Source organism: Aythya fuligula, chromosome 6 (assembly GCF_009819795.1).
Source record: "Aythya fuligula isolate bAytFul2 chromosome 6, bAytFul2.pri, whole genome shotgun sequence".
NCBI lineage: Eukaryota > Metazoa > Chordata > Aves > Anseriformes > Anatidae > Aythya > Aythya fuligula.
In genome coordinates, this window is record NC_045564.1 from 25,479,586 (window position 1) to 25,498,733 (window position 19,148).

The window sequence follows — 19,148 nt, forward strand, 5'->3', positions numbered from 1 at the left end:
GAGTGGATGGACAAGAGCAAAGTCAGAAATTTCCCTTGTGCATCTTAGCATTTGTCCAAATGTTGTCGTGTCTGTTCTTGCAATTGTGTTCTTGTATTTCAACCTCTGGGAATCGGGCAGTTCTGTATTGATGTAAACTTTTGTTGTGAAAAGTTCTTAGCCCTCATTGTTGGTGGCAACAATCTGGACAGTGTAGCTTCGCACCAGAAAAGTTTGGGAGCAGTATGCCTTTAAAAACACGGTTGTATGTGTTTTATTAGATTGCTTTAATGTCTTAAAACAAATCTTATTTTGGAGCCTAGTTTGCGATTTTTCATCTTGGAGCAGCCAGTGATATTTCTCCACCTTAGGAAGTCACAGTGATCAACAGAATCTACTTGTGTTTGGAAAGTATTTGGGGATCCTTCCAGCTGAAGGGATTTGTGCAAAGAGCACCGTAGCTTAATATTTCTCTGAGCTCACCCAGGTGTATCCCTACTCTTTGGGATTCCGTGCTCTTTGGGATTTTAAACAGTCATTTCAGACGGTATTTTGAGCCTTGCAGCCAGAACATCAGCCCTGCTGGCAGGCGACCCCAGCCATGTGCCATCCCTCTATGGCTTTCCTGGCAGAGGTCACGCTGTGCCCAGGGCAGCCAGCATCCCACACACCAAAAAGATGTGTGGGGTTTCTTATGGGGTTGCTGCTTAGCAATAAGTCCCTGCCTGAGTACAGGACTGATGGCACAAGTTGCTGGGTGATCCAATGGCTTGTTTGAGCTGCAGAAGCTGCCAGAGATCAGCACACCCACAGGGGTCTCTCAGCACATTCTTTTCCAGGGTATTTCCTACCTAATAAGTAATAAAAATTATTAATAATAAAAGTTCCTGGTTACAGAAGACAGTTCATTTAATGGACTAGCACGGGTGTAGCATTGCTCTATACAGCGTTGAAGCCCAGTGCTTTTAAAGGGTTGGAAAATAATCCATGACAATGATTTTTGCAGCTTCTAATGCCTAGATTGAGCTGTTCTATGCAAACACCTATTTGGGTAGAACATCTCTTCACTAAACTTTCTGGATTTCATATTCTGAGTGATATAAATATTAGGTCATTCTTCTAAAAAAGAAAAAAAAGTCATTTCAATCTGTAACTTTGCTCAGGTGTAGAACTGATTTACTTTCAGTTAAAAGGAAGGACGTGTCTGCAGGCAAGCTGGGAACGCTGCTGTTCCACTCCAAGAAGTCTTAATCATCCCATACGGCACGTTGTGGTCATCTGAACTGGACATGGGAATTTGTACATCTGATAGAATCCTATGCTGAGAATCTGTGTTCTGGCTCAATGACATAAAACCCCAAGATATTAATAACTTGCAGTAATAACATAATATAAGAAACAAATAGGATGTGCTGGATGTTTGTATTTTCTTGCTCTTTGAGCATTTGTATTGCAAACTGTTACATTCAGCAAGGCCTTTCTATTGATTTGTTAGGTTGGTAGCCACACTTGCAAAAAGTTAATCAGCTTTTTAGTATATTGATCTGTAAGGATGTTAGTAAGTGCTGTTTGATCTGTGACCATTTTTTCTTGTTTCCTAGGGTTACGATAACACAGAGAGCAGTGTCCGTAAAGCTAGTGTATTTTGCCTAGTGGCAATTTACTCAGTAATTGGAGAAGAACTGAAACCTCATCTCGCACAACTCACAGGAAGCAAGGTATGGGAGTAATGCCTCTGGTATTTTGGTAACAGCCAGCTCCTAATAGGAGTAAGAGCAGTGGTAGCTCTGGGTCAAGTTCCTGTGCTCTGTTAAATCCGAATGAGTTGGACTATCTGACTGTGGCAAGCACCACGAGAATGAGGCAACACCTGCTCAGCAGCGAGCATTTCATACCCTGCAGAGCAAATTCTGAATGGGGTTCAGGGTTCGATTTCTTGCTGCGTTTGATCCTGTGTAACTGTGAGCTGCTTCTGAGTGGGTCCTTCCCACTACAGCCACGGTTACCTTGGTCCTTCTGCATTGCATCGAGGGGGTGACAATGCAGTGAATTGGATCAGCTGGCTTCTCCAGCAGAAAAACAAATCTGAAATACAAATTAATTATTTTACAGTCTGCTCTTTGGCTGAGATGTTAACCTAATGCAGAGTGATGGGAATGCATGGTTAGGATGGAGGAGAGCAGCACCTCTCCTTTCAGCAGCAGGTCATGATGAGGGCTGGTAGAAGTGCAGGTAGAGCTTCACTCCTAATTGCATGGCAGATGTGTCCCTTTCCTCCTGGGACACCAGCAAGTCTGAGCGATCTTTCAGAAGCCTTTGTGTCCTGGGCTCATGTGAGAAGCAAAACTCATGTTCTGACCTGATGCTGCAAATAAATTCAGGTCTTTAATTCATTCTTGTCCTTCAGACAAGAACTGGCATTCAGGAAGCTGTTACAAGACTTCTCTTGTTCTTAAGTCTTAAGTCTTAACACCTGACATTTCTTTGCAGTTTTAGGATGAATTCTGCATTGTTGTCTCTGAAATATGTCTCTGAATGTGAATAGCTACTTAGTTCAGAGAGCTTCATCTGGTTGTTTTGAAGCAATGGTTTCTTTCATGGGTAGGAATTGTGGTGTAGGCCAAAACAGAATCTGAGACTGAGAACATTTGGATTTTATTTCTGAATTGAGTTGATTTGTCCTTAAATTACTTGCACCTCCCATTTGCTCTGGAAAAAAAAAGAGCTCCGGGTGCTGAGATTTACCTCATTTATATTCAGGCAGTTGGGAAATTCCCCTATAAAATGCTGTAGAGGCTTTATTATCCCAGTATCCTAGGTGCCGTGGACTTACTCCACCACATAACTAACTATAAACATGTGAGTAATTCTTCCGAGTTTACGCAGACTGCCTGCATGTTTAAAGTTAAGTGTGTGTGTGAGTCACTGTAGGATCTGGAGCTAAGGTGGTAAGGCGGAATAAGAAAACAAACCCATGCAAAGGAAGTGGATAATCATAACAGCTGCAGTTTCACTAGATGGCCCAAGTTAATGAAGATAAATGTCATTGAAAATGAACGTTTTGTAAAGAACAAAACCTATCCTGCTTTTACTCCCTAAGCACGGAGAGCTCAGGTGTTTCCTAGGAGGGACCATGGCTCTTGGGTTACTGGGGTGTGAGTGAATTCAGGGCCTACCTGCAGCCCCACTGACCTCTGTTGGCATCCTGCTTACCTAGAGCAGACTGGGACGGAGGTCAGAACCGACAGCTGCTGAAGTGAAACAAATGTTGTTGGATTTTTTTTTAAAATCCCATTAAATCTGGCTGTAGCTTCAGTGGGACCAGGCCTCCCTTCCTATTTCTGCATGTTCTGAAATATGCTCAGCTTTGCTTCTGCTTCTCCTCTGGAGAGCCTGGTGCCAGCTTGCCCAAAACAGAGATCACTGCAGAGTCTGTGTTTAAGGCTTGCAATCTGCCTGTTTTTCCTGGCATCTTCTCCTAATCATTGTTATCTCTTTCAGATGAAACTACTAAACTTGTACATAAAGAGGGCCCAGACCACCAACAGCAACAGCAGTTCCTCTTCAGATGTTTCAACGCACAGTTAATGGAGATGTGTGGACATATGTGTAGACTTAGAAGCAATCAACGGTGCCTCTCAGAGACCTTTCTGCTACTCTTCACTGGCGCGCTCCATCAGCTAAAGGAGGCCATGCAGATATTTATTGCAATCAGTATTTTAGTCCCTTAAAGCTTTTATGTAGAATCTTACTGGTATTGAATGTAAAGGAAGCAAGGTCTGTGTTGCAGTCTTCATTAAAAGTGAACAACAGAAAGCCATACTTAAACATATTTGTATAGCCTGCTGAAATCTCGGAAATATGTTTAGGTTAGCGTTCCAAAACACAGTCCGAAAACCTGGACGTGAGTAAAGGTCAAACAAATCTTGTTTTAGATCATACCCAGTTTTGCTTTCTGTGCTCTAGTTACCCGCTCTCTCCCTGCGGCCGCAGCCCTTCTGGCTAGGTTCTCCTCCACAAGTCTCGTGGTCCTGTTTTTGTACTTCCCATCGCAGCTTGCCTAACGTGCAGGGCTCTCCACGAGGAGATCTTTGCCAGTGTGGCTGTGGTTCCAGCCTTTGATGCTTTAATAAGGAGATATCAAGTGAGTAATGAAAAAGTAGGTTCTTTTTAAATATCTGAGTTTTTGTATATAGTTCTTCTGACAGACCTCCGATGGGCTGATTTCTCTGTAACTGCTCTCCAGCCAGCTGCGCTGTGTAGAGCAGCTGGGCTGTCGCTCCTCTCATTGACCGTGTAAATATTTCCCCTCTCCCAACCCATTTGGCTCTTTCATGCGCTAAAAAAGACTCTTCAGGTTACTTGTTACTCCCCAAAGGCAACCTGAGTCACAGTTCTGGGACTGATGCCCGTGTTCAGGCACTGGAGCTCGGTGGGTGTTGGATCAGAGCGCGTCCCCGGGTGGGCACTCGGAGCTGGCAGGGCGGTGTCGCAGCGCTGCCCTGCGTGGCTGGACGTATTTTTACCCAAGCCCATAGCGCCAAAGGGCTGACCTGCCGCTCTGACCGGGCCCGCCGATGTTGTTAAAAAAAAAAAAAAAAAAAAAAAATGGCTTGCTTTCTCCCTACAAATCCTGTGTGCTTTGGGCAAACTGTTCATCCCAGAGGACAGAAAGGGAATCTGAAACTGGACAAAATGACCCCGCGGAAGCTGAGGGTTGGCTGGGGTGGTGCTGGGCACCTGCTGCAGTTCCCCTCCTGTGCCTGCAGAGCCTGCAGTGCTGTTTGCTGCCTTTGGAAACCTCCTTCCCAGCCAGCCCAGGCACAGCCCTGCTGGGTGCTTTGCATTTTGGAGGGTGCTCGGGGTGCTGTGCTGGCTGAGGGTGCCGCGGTGCAAATCCTTTTGCAATCTGATGACACAGACAGAGTCAGAGCCACGCCAGCAGCAGTCAGATACCTGATGGCACCGTCCCGCACCAAAGGGAGACCCCTCTGGGCGCAGAGGGTGAGCTCCCCATCCTGTTGCCTCTGCCTGTAACCGGGGGAAGCAGCAGGATGCCAGTGCTGTGTTTGGCCTGAAGCTGGATCCTGGCTGGTGGGCAGGCCTGCCCCTCACCTGCCACGGCTCAGAACTGGGATTTTGCCCCCCAGTGATGCAGGAGGACAGCCTGCCGCTGTGTCGATAGATGTGTGCTCCCTGGCTTCTCTCAGTGCCTCAGTCTCTCTCCAGCCTCCTTCCTTTCCCCTTGGAGGAGCTGAAGGGACACCTCGGCAGCACACTGGGAACAGGAGAGCTGCCAGAACTGCAGCGGGGAGGACGAGGCCTTGTTGTCCTCCCTTTCTGTCAGTCCTTGCTCGTGTGGCCCAGCCCCAGGGAGCTGTGCTGGCAGCCAGCTCTGCTCCAAGTGCCCTGCTCAGGAGGGGCTGAGGTGTGTGAGGGCTCTGTAGGACTGGGCTCAGAGCCTCCTGGCCCCTTTCCCGGCTGATGTGACCTGCTCCTGAGGATGTGTCCAGGCTTTTGCTGGCTGCAGGGCTGGTTTCCCTCACGCTCCCCAGTGGATAATGCCGTGGCAGGAGGAGCTGTGATCCTGGCAGTGGGATTCCTCCGGGCTCTCTCCTCACTAGAGGGAGGATTGGCTGCTCCATGGTTGGTGTCTCCCTTTCCGTGGACCATTCCTTTTCAACATCTTGCAGTACACTTGTTACAATATTCTTTTTTTTTTTTTTTTTTTTTAATTTTTTTTTTTGAATTATTAAAATTATTTTAGTTTAACATGATTTTATTTTCCCTTTTGAGGAAATACTCAGCCGACTTGTTGGCAGCAGTTAGCTGTCTTGTTTGAATTTTTAGTAGTTTTTTTTTTTTTAATTTTATTTTTATTCTGCTTAGTATTTATGCCTCTTTTTCTCCCCATCTCAGTTCAGCATCTTCTGTTCCAGTTCTGGGGTTCAGAGGTCAGCATAGCTGACCGGGTGGCATTTAGTCCCTCCCCGCTGTGATGGAGCTTGGTCCATCACTCTTTGCTTTTTTTTTTTTTTTAATTTCGCTGTTTTTTTTTTCTTTTTGAATGGCACACTGTAGCAAATCTCCAGGAATTGAATTCCTTCTCAAACGATTTTATATGTTTTATAAAATCCTGTTAGTATGCACTGAGAGTGAACGCACTGTAATGTCCCCGAACTGCCCCCAGCGCGTGCGCTGACACTACAGTAGGAGTCAACAGCTCGTCCTCGGGCAATAGGTGAGAAATCCGCTGCTGATCTGAGGCTACAGAGATGAGCACGTATTATTCAGAGACTATTGGCACACTTGGGGCTGCAAAATGGTAGAACCAGGCCTTACTTTCTTAATCAGACCCCATTCCTGTTTTTCACCAGATGCTCATTAAGGTGTTCCTTCCTTTCGTTACGTGGGTCGGTCGCGGACCCTTCATCCTTTGAGTACTCTAGACGTATGTTATACCTGTATACAGTAGGGAGCATTCTGCGTAGGTATTTATAAAGCATTGCGTATAATGTACATAGTAAGGTTGTTTAGTATGTTGAACATGACCTGATCCCTTTTTTTTTTTTTCCTTTGAAGTACTCAAAGGGCTAGCTCTGAATGTCACCTCTCTGATCTCCAGCGTTCTGACTTCAAAAAGCTGTACAATCGTTTTGTTTTCTCTTCAGCAAGCATAAAGGTCTCTCTGGCTACAAATCACAGTGTCCACGCACGTTTGCAGAGAACGATCTGCATGCTGGCAGTGCCTCACCGCACCGGTGAAGCTTGTGTTCACGTTCTCCCAGCAGTAGCCATCTACTGCAGCTGCCTTTTTTTTTTTTCTTCCTCCTTGCAGCCCGTTATGCAGGGCTTCAATTTTTCATACCTTTGAAAAAAAAAAAAGAAAAAAAAAAAAGAAAAAAAAGAAAAAAATGTTTTTTGTTTTTTGTTTTTTTTTTCCCACCATGCTTTAAAAGTCTGAATGGGAGAAATCTCTCAGCAGACAGCGGCTCCTGGCTGTAAGGTTGCCGAAAACCTCAGATGTGGATGTGTTTTTCTGCCATTGGCTGCACCAGTGCTCCATGGGCATGGGCGAATACCGGATCCATCTGCCCCCCGGTCTACGTACTGTAGTTCTCATGTAGTGCAGAATTATCGAGGCATGTGGCTTTCTTAAGGTACACTATGTGTGCTTGCCTGGATTACAATACAATACGAGACTGTCTTTTTTTATTGCTTACTACTAGCTTACCGATAACCTGTATCAGTAACCTAACTCACATCTTTGTCATCAAAACCTTTTTCTCCCCACCCCTTTATTTATCAAGCATAATATTGCATATTAAGGGACAGAGAAATAGACCTTTGTAGAATACAGCAGGACGTTGCTAACAATGTTTTAAATGGGAAGTGAAAAAAATGCTCTGAAAAATGCCAGCCATGAGAAATGACTTTGTTGGCACCGTGTTCATGCGCATGGATTTTTTTTTCTATTTTTTCCGCTTTTGTCATGTTACATCCATATCTGTATTTATATCTTTTGTTTCACTTTTGAGTGTATCATGGCAATTGTACAGATGTTTTTTGTTAACATTTACGTGATAGAATTTGCTAAAAAAAATTAAAATAAAACCTTTTGAGTTTGCCCTAGAAAAAGCAGAAGTTGTTTTTGTGTTTTTGTTGTTTCATTTTTGTTTTTTCAGGGGAGAAATATAAAGATGGATGCATTATCTAACACATCTCAGTCTAGCAGCCTTTGCTGGTAACGGGTTTGCTCTCTGTTGAGGACACTGAGCCTTTTGGTGCAAGGACGGTCTGGTTGTGGCAGTGGCTGCTGCTGCCCAGCTAACGTGGAAATGCCCCTGCCCATGGTGTGCAGAGGAACAAGGGGAAAACTCACCGATCTCTCAGGGACTGGACGCAAGGCTATGAAAGCTCGGGCTCGGCACATTTTGGAGAAGCTGCTCTGTCCTGATGAAGCATCTTGTTGTCTCCCCATCACATTTCCTGCCGTCCTTCAGCTCCAGACAGCTGCCCTGTCCCCTGTGCCCCAAAGCTCAGCTCGCTGTCGGCCCTGGGCAGGACCCACAGCTGGGAACGGAGCCGCTCACCCGCCTGACGTGCTGCCTCTGCAGGGGCCAGGGCACGAGCACGCTCTGGCATCATGCCTTCCTCCCTCCTAAGGAGGGCTTTGGGCCTGGCCCAGGGAGGAGCCACAGGGCTTTGCCATGTGGGATGCCACCCGTGAAGAATTTGGGGTCTGGGCCCATCTGGGATGAGGAGCAGTGGTTGCTCTCCCTGCTGCAGAGGGACCATCTCTCCCCCTGTGCTGGCAGGGTTTTTTTTGACCCTGCAACGTACCAGAGCAGTACAAGGGAAGGTCCAGCCATGCCCAGTGACCCCAGCTTCTTCCCAGAGCACCTCCCACGTGGTTTTTCTCGAGCAGTGCCAGGTACCTGTGGTTATTAGAAAGGGAAGAGAGAATGAATAGAGTGCTATCTTCTCCCTGCCTTGTAAAACTCCAGATGCTGGCTTAAATTAGCCTGAGAGCCCTGGGGACTTGGGAAAAGCTCTGAAGTCTGAGGCATTGCAAATCTGTTGTTAGACCAGCCAAGGCAGCGAGCTGGATTTCACTGACACGTGCTTAAAACGGTCAGTCCTTGCACAGCCCTTCGTGGGGGCTGAGGAGAGGGACATCCCGCAGATGCAGAGATGGATCCTTCTGGCAGCTTGTGCAAGACCCGCGTGGGGGGCTGCTTGCAAGGCTGGAGGTCTCCTTTTCCTTCAGAGCACCAGGCAGCAAGGGTTGGACTGGAGGAGGCCGGGCGTTTGCCTACTCCATTGCCAGAGAGCATCCCTCAGACCCTGCAACTGGCTTTTACCCACTCCCTGCTCTGTTGCACATTACACAGAACAACCCAGAGGTTGTTTTCTCCCTGCTGATCTCCTTGGCAGAAACAGAGATGGACTTCAGTGCGGAGACTTTCATTTCCAGGGGTACCAGCACAGGAGCTACAGGAGCAGCGTGGCAGAGGCAATGGTTTGGGGTGTTGCAACTGCAGCAAGTAGGCAGTCCAACAGGAGCATCCTGGAGCAGTTTCTCCAAATGAAATACAGGAACAGAAGAGAGTAATCTCGCTCAGTCTTTGGCTCCTGTCCTCGATTCCTGCACGTGCTGCAGCATGTCCTTCAGGAGGAGGCTGCAGCACGCTGACAAGGGGGCGTGTGTCTGTCCTTGCAGCTCTTTTGTCGTGAAGTCCCCTGCAGTCCCAAACTGCTCCATTGCTTTACAGATGGCAAGTGAGGAGTGGATGTCGTTGCTGGCCTGGATGCTTTCGCTGGGCTCTCCCCCATGGTGGAGGAAGGGAGGTGATGCCAGCAAATAAAGGTAGTTAGCACTTTGCTGGCACTTTCCTTGCTCTGACCACTCACGGCCCAGTTCTCAGTTTGTTTCTCTGTCCTGGAGGCTCCCAACTGCTGTGAGTTCTCAGTAGCCCAGCACTTTGCAACCAGTTCCCTCCCGCTGAGGGATGCGCCAAGGGGTGGCTTAGCACAAGCCCAGAGTTGCACTTCTGGGCTAGTTACCTTATCTTAATTTCCTCCAGTTAAAGAATAAGACTTTTCTGCTCAACACCCCTGGGAAAGTGCAACTCAGCTGATCGGTGGCAACTTCAGTTACAGTCATTCCGCTGCTTTTGATTGTGCAACCCAACGACTTGCTTGTGCAACCCTCCTTTAGCCTCCCCAAGCAAACACCACACCCCCTCTCCCCTTTACCAGCCCAATGCATTTTTTCCTGCTTTGCCTCTTGGTGTGCATCAGTGAAGCCTGGGAAGGGCCCTGCCCGGCGTGTCCCCATGCATGGAGGAGGCTCAGCGTGGAAATGAACACACATTGCACTCACCTTGGGGGCTGTAAATCCCCATCTCCCTGCTGCAAAGGGAAAAAAATGGTCTGTGAGGCTTTTGGTGAGCTGCTGGGGCAACGTAGGCATGGAAAAAATAGCCTGGTGGCAGGTCCTCCCTGGGGATCTGACCGCAGCCAAAGGCTTGGTAAATATCAGCCCAATAAGCCCAGGACCCTACCCAAGGGTGAGTGCCAAGCCCCTGACCAGGGTTAGGTGCCTCTTCTAGGGCCAGGAGCTCAGCAGGACGTGGCCACTCGGGTGCAGATGAAAGGAAAAGCCTCGCCTGGGAGCAGAGGAGATGGGAGCAGGCGAGGGAAAGCGAAGGCAGCGGAAACCAGAACGAGCTAACACGGGGCCGAGGGGATTACAGGGTGCCGGGAGGTTGCTCGCAAGCACATCGGGGACAAAGCAGCCTGCCAGCGTGAGGGGTAATGAGTAATTAATGAGCAGAGGGATAGAATTAATAACGACTTGAAAATGGCCGAGATAATGAGCTCCTCTTTAAATCCACCTTTAACAAGAAAGCCAAGGGAAAGGATTTAGATCAATTAAGAAAAGAAATCTTGTAAAAAGTAGCTATTGACACGAGGTAGTGAGAGAATGGCTGGAAAATCTTGTTGGGAAGGAGGCAGCAACTGGTTGAGACCTATAGCTGGGGGGATCAGGGGTGTGTTGGTTCTTACAGGACAGGGAGTTGTGGTGCAGCCTGCCTGAGCCCCAGTTGTCTGCATGCTGGGGGCACGCGGCAGCTTTGAGCAGCTCTGATGCCTTTTTGATGCCTTTTTGTAGCCCTTTACCTTCTCATGTAGATAAACCGGGCTGTGCTGAGGTCTAACAGAGTATGGCAGAGCCAAACAGCTCTTCTTTCGTTCTGTTTGGGGTGCCCCAGGGGCCGGCACTGGGGCTTTTGCACGATGAGACTGGCCTGGGGGAGCTTCTCCCTCCCCAGACATGCCTCTGCTTGCCACAGCTCCCAGAGAAATCCAGGCCTGGGAAGGCAGAGCGCTGAGCAAGCTGGCAATGCTCAATCTGTATATTTAATGATGATTTATGGCGTGAAGGCACACACAAACGGCAGCAGGTAGTGCAGCAGTGAAAGCAGAGCGTTGGGAGGATGGTACCTGTGTGCTCCTCAGACCTACAGATGTGCTGTAGGGCCTGTGGGCGTGCGGGGCACTTGTGCTCTGAATTCCGTGGGTTTTGGTGTTTGCGTGACCTCTCCTTGGCAACATTAATAGATTTGACCAAAACCAAAACGACAACAAAAAAAATCACTCACTGTTCTGCAGGAAGAGACGCTTGGAGGAGGCTCCTGTGCAAAAAGCAGAGATACCTTGTTTCAGAAAGCCCTCTGGCACCATGAATTCGGCAAGGAGCTGGTGACAACTTCTGGCTATCGGCTCGACCATAAGCTCTGGGGTGACAGCGGCGAGCAGCAGTGCGGGGTCGGGGCTGCAGCAGCTCCCTTGAGGTGGAGCCTTGGTGGCCACTTGCTTGCGATGCAAATGTGGTGGCCCTCAATGCCTTGGCACCCGTTACCTTCAACCCTGCTAGAGCTCAGACGTCACAAACGAGGCTGGAAAAGTTGGCATCGCCCCCAAAACCTCGTCTCTTCCTTAGAGGAAACATTTTTGGCTTGCTCTGGCCACCTTGTAGCAAGACACTTGGACAATCCTTTCCAGGAGCTGCCCCATGTCCCTGGAGATACGCAGCCCTCAGCCATCACACTCTTCCCTTTTAGGACCCCCATAAAGTGCAGCCTCCAGCCCCAGCACTGTGTGGGGTCTCCCCTGCTTCCCCCAGCCCTGACATGGCACCAGCAGGGCTTGCTTGGGGCTGGTGCTCGGGGCTGGAAGGGTTACACCCGTGGCCCCGCCACCGGGGCAGTTTCTCGCTGCCGGTCTATAAATAGGAGCTGGCTTCCTAATCTGCTTGCCACTGCTTTCCACTCCCTGCCAGTTTTTTCCTGCTTTTTCCTGCAGGGAGGTGCCTGCAGCCCCGGGCAGCCGTTGGCCCCGCTGCTCCCCTAGCGCTGTGGGAGAGGCCCATGCATAGGACTCAACCTCCCCATAACCAATCCTCATTAAAAAAAAAATCTCCAAAAATCGGGGAGGGAGACCAAACGCGGTGCTGGTGGGGTGCCCGAGAGGAAAACTTGCAATAAAGTGCTGGGACAAACTGTGTGGAAGGGGGAAAACTCCATTCCTGCAGGGCTTTGGGCTGAGGTAGGGCAAAACCCTCCTGGGGTGATGAAGGTTTTGTTGCCTCATCTCCAGGGCTGATCTTGACAAACCTGCAATGTGATCCAGCACACTGAAAGGGAGGCAGCTCTTACAGGGCGACTTAGCCTGTGAGTGCATCCTGAAGTCATCAGCACACCTGAGGCACCTTGTTCCACCTCATCTGAAAACAGCCTGGGGGAGCTCTGCCGGGCTGCCCCCTGCGAGGATGAGGGGCTGGGGGATGAGGAGCAGAGGTGAGTGGGGCAGGTAGCCCCCTGCGAGGCTCCCCCTGAGCGCCGTGTGCCGGGTCAGGTGCGTGTCCCGGCGGCGTTCCCCCACGCGCCTGGCTCCAGCTCTGCTGCAGCCGACAGCAGCTTTCCAAGGCTGCTGACTCACCCAGATGGAAATGTTCTGCCAAAAAGCATCGAGTTTGATAAAAATTGCTAATGGGACCCTGCCGGCTTCCCTGCTGGCTTGGCACCATGCCCTGCGTTTGGAGGAGCCGGGCAGGAGGTCAGTCCCGGCAGCCAAGGAGTGCGATGCTCGTGGCTCTGGATGGGCTGTGAGCCCTGGTGGCATCCGCAGTGCTGCCTGTGCCACGGGTCAGCTTCCAGGGAACACAGCTTGTTTCAGACGCTGATCTAACCTCTTTTTCCTCAAAGTCGTCTTTTTTTTTTTTTTTTTTGAGTGAAGATTCAGTCTCCTGGCCCGCTTCAGCTCTGCCCTGCAGGACTGGCCCGAGCTGAGCACGTTGTGCTGGAGGCCTCCGGCTGTGCTCCAGCTCCTCCTGCCCTGGAAGGAGAGGGAGCGCTGAGCTTGACCTGATGGCAACAGCCACGGTGAAGCTGTCTCCTCATCTCTGAGATGCCTAATTAGGCTTCTAATTGTCCTCCAGCATCCCTGTGAAAGCTTCAAACCATGGCACCTGGGTTCTTCAGCTGCTAATGCCTGCTTGGACCAGGCATCTTGTCACAGCACATGCGGTACACACAAGCTCATTCTCTTCACCAGTGCTCTCCAGAGCTGTGGTAGCCTCGGCTCCCTGATACACAGCATTCTCCAAAAGCCCTTCTGACATCTTCAGTTTCTGATATGATGCAGTCCACCTTGCTCTCTGGGGGCATCTTTCCGCTCAGATGGGTGCTGCTGCTGCCACACCATGGCAAGTCTATGAGCCTCTGTCTCTGGAAGTTCAGTGTAGCTTAAGATGTCCCTGCAGGGTTTTCCTTTCCCCTGAGCTTTTTCTTAGTGCTGGTGAGCCAAAGTTGCTCCATCACCTTGGGGCTGGAGGCAAGAGGTGGCATCCATTCCTTTTTCTTTCCATTTCTTTCCTTTCCTCTTCCCTTTGCTTTTTCCTTTTCCCTTTTCCTTTTCCCCTCTCTTTTCCTTCTGCTGATAGCAGCCTGCCTCGCTCTCCTGGATTATCTAGAGTATTCAGCAATAGGTGACAGGTCCAGGGCTTCCTTTGGTTCAAACCCATGCTGGTCAAAAGGACGAGACAGAGCAGCCCCTTTCTTTCCAGGTGGGTGGCTGAAATCCAGCCCATGCTAGGGGTTGGCCAATGCTTAGGGCAGGTGGGAGCACTGGGAGGCATCCCTGGGGGCAGCTCAGCTCCCTTCCTGCTGGGGGAGAAGGGCATGGGCCCCAAGAACCCTCCCAGAGTAGTTGGGGTCATTGCAGGGTATGGGTGGATGCTGTGCAGGATGGGCTTAGAAAATCAAAATCCCTGTTACTCACTTTCCTCTCACCGTGCAGCTTGGGAGCCAGATTCCCTGCCATCACTTTGGAACATTGCTGCAGATTGGAGACGTGCTGGTGGGGGTTGCTGGGATATCATTTCTATAGGGTTTTCCTCAGTGACTGCATGTGTTTTTTCACTTCATTTTCTTTGGGATTCGTGATCTGCATGTCTTCTGTGAACGCTAAATATTAACGGAGATTTGCACTTAACAACTTGACATTGCGTCTGAAGCCCAGCACACAGGCAGGGGATGCACTCAGCCTGCATCCCCCAGCCCTGCTAAGGGTTTAGGGCTGCTGAAGCACAGGCAATACAGTCCCACAGTCATCCAGCCTTCCCAGATCCTGCCTGCAGGCGGCTGAGACATACCCAGGTATCTGCTGAGCATTGTTTTAAGCCACCAAAACAACTTGATTTCCTTGATTAGTGTAATCAGTAGGAGCTTGCTGACTTGAACACAGGGTGAAAAACCTTCTCAGCAGAAATCAAAGCCCTGGAGGGGACCAGTATGTACAGGAATGTCATTAACACCTAATCCCCTCTAATCCAAGATGACATCCTTATCACATGAGGGCACAAAATGTAATTAGATTTATATAGTGCTATCTCCAGAGCACTAAGCAAATATTAACCACTCCATCTTCCCCGTGTCCCTGTGGGGACAGCCCAGCTCCCTGGCTGCACAGATGGGGAAACAGAGGCAAAGGATGGGGCCTGGCCAGGTGCTTCCCTGAGGAAGGCCACACATGCCTTGCCCATGGGTGCAAGCAAGCTGCACCCAGAATGACAATGTTAGCAAGGGCAAAACAATTCAATGCCACAAAAACTTTTGATTGAAAGATTTGAAATTTTTGAAACTGCCTGCAGGTGAGAAAGGTGACAGCACAGCTCTGACACTGCAGCACAGGGAGCAGGCAGAGCGCCCATGGGGGACGTGGTGTCACCCCAGCCATCCCTGTGGCATGCTCCACTCCTCGTGGCCATGGCCCTGTGCTCAGTGCAGGCACCTGCATGGCCATGTGGAGCCCCACCATGGTGCCCAGAGGTATTTGGGGACATAACACGTGTCCTCCTTCGAGGCCACCCCATCACCCAGAGGGTGGCACGACCCTCTTGTTTCCATGTGCTCTCAGGGCCCTCCACAGCGATGCCGTATCTGCAGGGAGATAGAGCACACATTCAGACGTGGCCTTCCCCTGCTGCTAAGGCATGCTTAAATGATTTTCTGCCTTCCCTTCAGCTCTGTTTTTCATAGGGGTTATTTTCTAACAACTCTCAGGCCCATGTGTGATGCCTTCCCCGCGCTGAGGTGGCTCTCATGTAATGGCACAGAGGCCTGGTCCCGTCCCACTGGCAGGCCCACCACAGCCATGGGACACGGCATGGAGCCTTCTGCTTTAACACCAGTTCTGTGTTTTTGAGTGCAAACTCTAAATACATGGGCTGGTGAGTCTCTAAAGTGAAAGGCCCCCACCAAAAGGCTGCTGGCACTTGAGGGGCAGAAAGCTGGCTGAACACGAGCACACTACAGGGAACGGTTTTGCCCTTTCAGGCAGCTCACCTGGCGCTGCGTTTCCAGCCGTACAACGCTGCCAGTGAGATGTTGTAACATGTGGGACTTGGCCAATGCCTCCACCAAATGCCACCGAACTGCTCCCTTTCCTAGCTCCAGGGCCTGGCTGCTGCTGGCTCCTGGGCTCCTTCCCTCCGCTTCTGGAGCTGAGGCTGTGGAGATTAAATTATGCATTGAAAAATTCCATAGCAGCTTCCGACCTCAATGAATAGCACATTCAGGGCCACTGGAAGGCTCTTGCATTATCTAGTTCTATGGTTTTCAACATTATTATTATTTTTTTATTTCCAGTAGAGATGGGGATCCCCAAAAAGTCAGATCTATAGCCAGCTGACTGGCTCAGTGCAGTCACTTTTCACAGATGCCTGGGGAGCAGCCTGGGCCCTTGCAGGTCTCTGGGTCCTCTGCAGCAGTTTGAGCACCCATCCAGGAGAAGCCAGGGGATCGTAGCTGCAGAAGGAAGGGCACAAGGCAGGCATGGCTTAATAGCACCTGCATCAGCATGTTGTCAATGTCACTCTGTTGGCTTACAGAGGTGGGGCAGGATGGAGAGAAGAAAGGGGCCTGCTGTTGTCAGCCTCAGCATTCACAACGCACGTACCAAAGCAGCAAGTGACCACCAGCCACAGAAGGAGCCAGGACGAGGACCTCGTGCTGTGTCTTTTCAAGAGATTTGGAGCAGACCCTGGACTCACATGTCATGGTACCTGAATAATGGACACCTTTACTGGTTTTGAGTATGTGGGCACAAGAGGGTGAATGAAAGCAGGCTTGTTTTTAAACAAAATCCCCTTCTCATCCTCCAAAATCTCATCCTGAAATTTACTGTATCATCATTACCAAACATTTCCTATGACCTTCTCTGCAGATAGCCCCTTGAGCGTAATTTTTTTTTTTTTTTTTCCCCACCAGTGTTACAGATTGTTCATCAATGCAGTCAGCACTAGGATTTGCTGGATTAAAAAAGTGTTATCTTATTCTCTGCTAGTGTTAGAAAAGCCCAAACAGGAAACTTACAGCCAAAACTTTTTTTTTTTTTTTAAAGAAAAAAAAGCACCAGTTATATATATAAAGACAAAACCAAAATGTGAGGATCTCCAAATAAATGGAGAACATTGAAATGCAGCTATGAAAATTAGATATAAATCTGACTCCTTAACACTGCCAAATATATACTGTCACTTTAGGTTTACTCTATTTATTCATATGAAAGATGATGGTGTCATCTCACGTAATAGTCTCTGTGATTGCTACTGCTCGCACCAGATGTTATGAACTGGACCCTCTGCGGGCTGGGTTCAGCTCCCAGGTCAGTTTGTGTTATGGTGAGTCCCTTCCCCAAGAGATGTTTATAAATTGTGATCAAGTTTCTTAACCTTGTTGTGATAAATGAAAGCAGATGTTTGGCAGGATTCACCTGATTAACCTCTAATGTTTATAGGCAGTGGGATCTCACTTGCACAGTCCAGGGAGTCAAGGATATTGCATCCTAGCCTAAATAGATTTTTATATTAGGTCAAGTAAGAAAGGCAGAGCTATACCTTGTAAATGTCTAAAACTAGGTGAGACAAGCTTCTCCTCCTATTTCACACTAGTATTCCTATTTTTCACATCTTTGATTATTTAGTCTATCTATAATAGCCTGTATTCAGGAATGCACATTTCTTTTACAATGGACAACCTGAACCTATAGCACACTTGATTGAACTTTATTGTGATAAAACAGATATTTAGCTGATGCCATATGAACAGACACCTAAGAAGTATCTTATTCTGTTCCTTGGTTAGGGACAGCCTGGAACAAGTCCATGTTGTATTTTAATGTCAGAGAAACCCATGTCCTGGGACGAACCACTAAAATTGATATATGGAAAAAGTAACATTGAATTTATATGAACATACACAGAGGAGGCTAGGTAGTAATTTTGTTGTCTGTCCTGTGGAGATGGGAGTACAGAATGTTGTAAAGAAGATGGTCTATGTGTTAGATGTTTCTCTTTTTAATCTCCGTTAATTGATTGCCAGTTTATCTGAGGTTATTAATAGGATCTGGAGAAGCTGGTGGGATGTCTGTCTCAGGACACAATTATTACTTCCTTGAGCTGAAACTAAATGTTGATTAATTGATACTGATTAACATAGAACAAAGGAAAACTTCCTCCGAAAGTCTGAGGCTTGCCTTTACTATGAAATAAAGGAGCTCTTCAAGCCTGAGATGAAGTCCTATCACAGACAACAGTTTCTGCTTGGCACACTGTGCCTTGGCTACATCCTCAGTGTGCAGCGTGTCACTAGTCCATCAGCTGTTCTGCAACAAGGAGACAGGACAAAAAGGAGACAAGAAGCAGGTAGCTTTTGCCACGATAGAGTTACCAGTACTGAATACTGTGCATCTGAACTGCTGCTGACCCTGCCTAACTACATCATGTGAAAAGCTAGAGCACTGGTGCCCAGGAGGATTTTGCAGTGAGGTTAGCTTTTTCACTATCAAAACAAACCAGCAAGCCTTGGTTTGGGACAGCTCTGAGCTTTGATTGCTTAGATCATCGTATCTGAGGATACTCATTGTGGTTCATGCCCTCAAACTGCCATCCCATCCTGCTCCTGGAAATTTTACAAACACTAGAGGGAAACCTCAGCAATCAGGTGATTTGTGTGTTAAAGTGACTTGAAATAGGTGCTGATTTATCTTAAAAGATTTGGAAATAACAGTCTTAAACCACCATAAGGATGCCTGCTCCAGTTTGTGTGGGAATGAGTTAAATTTGTCAAACCTTAGTCAAGCAAATTTCTACAGATCTCGTCAAAGTTATTGTATAGACAAGATCCACAGTGTTCACCACTGTATGAAGTTAATGCAAGTGGATTAACTTTCCCCACAGGACTTGCAGAGATGAGAGGTGACACCTTGCACCAGCAAGAGCAAGGAATATTGAGGAAATAAATGCATTTGTGAGTAGAGATCAGTCTCTACTCACCTTTCCTTGCCTTACAGGGGACTTGGGAGGTGTCATTACTCAGACTTAGGAATCACTGTGCAAACAAAATAAAAAAGAGTCTTAAACTGGGTTTATAAAAATTAAGGGAATAACATGTTATTAGAATAATTGTACAAATTACTGTCATTGTAAATTGCATTTATGTATGGATATACCAGTTGAGAATAATGACAGTCAGACTATATGTAGCTAATAAGCAGAAACCACACTTCCTTTTCCAGTTTATCTTCTTCTTCATTATGAATTTGTTTTGTGAATCATCTAATTAGAGCATTTCTATATGGAAAACATAATTTGATGGAAGAGCGCTTTGAAGGAAAGACTAAATGTTAAAATTGTAATGCTCATTGTTTTCTCATACTTTGAGTTTTTACAAGTTGTACTATTTGTGAAGGACTAGTAGTCGTGTGAGCTGTCAATTGTGATACTATTAAGGTACAAAGGGTTCTCTGAGGAGCTATTGAAAGACATTTAAGTAAATGAAGGGTCTTAAAATGTTTTCCTTTCAAGGAATTTAAACTGTCTCTAAAGTGTTTAAGGGGAGATGAAAGGCTGTGTGATGTAATTTTTCAGGCTTAATGCTGTCCTACAACAGATAAATGCCCTGGGGTGGAGCATTTCAGATCCTTCTACATGCTCAACTGTGTCTAATTACTATTCTGGAATCAGTTCGCATTTGAGGAGTTTACTTTGGAGAGGATGTGTCTGCTTGTTGCTTTGCCTTGCCAGGTTGAAATTACAGTAA

The 19,148-nt window shown here is 48.0% G+C and overlaps 1 protein-coding gene across 15 annotated transcripts in view; it reads left to right on the forward strand.

Annotated features, from left to right (window-relative positions):
- Positions 1–4,581, forward strand: part of CLASP1 (cytoplasmic linker associated protein 1) — a 144,996-nt gene extending 140,415 nt beyond the window's left edge. For all 15 annotated transcript variants that reach the window (XM_032190583.1, XM_032190584.1, XM_032190586.1 and 12 more), the window contains 2 exons: positions 1,581–1,697; positions 3,481–4,581. In XM_032190583.1, the coding sequence (XP_032046474.1) occupies positions 1,581–1,697; positions 3,481–3,567 (204 nt within the window). In that variant the 3' untranslated portion in view covers positions 3,568–4,581. The remainder of the gene's footprint in view (positions 1–1,580; positions 1,698–3,480) is intronic.
- Positions 4,582–19,148: the final 14,567 nt, after the last annotated feature.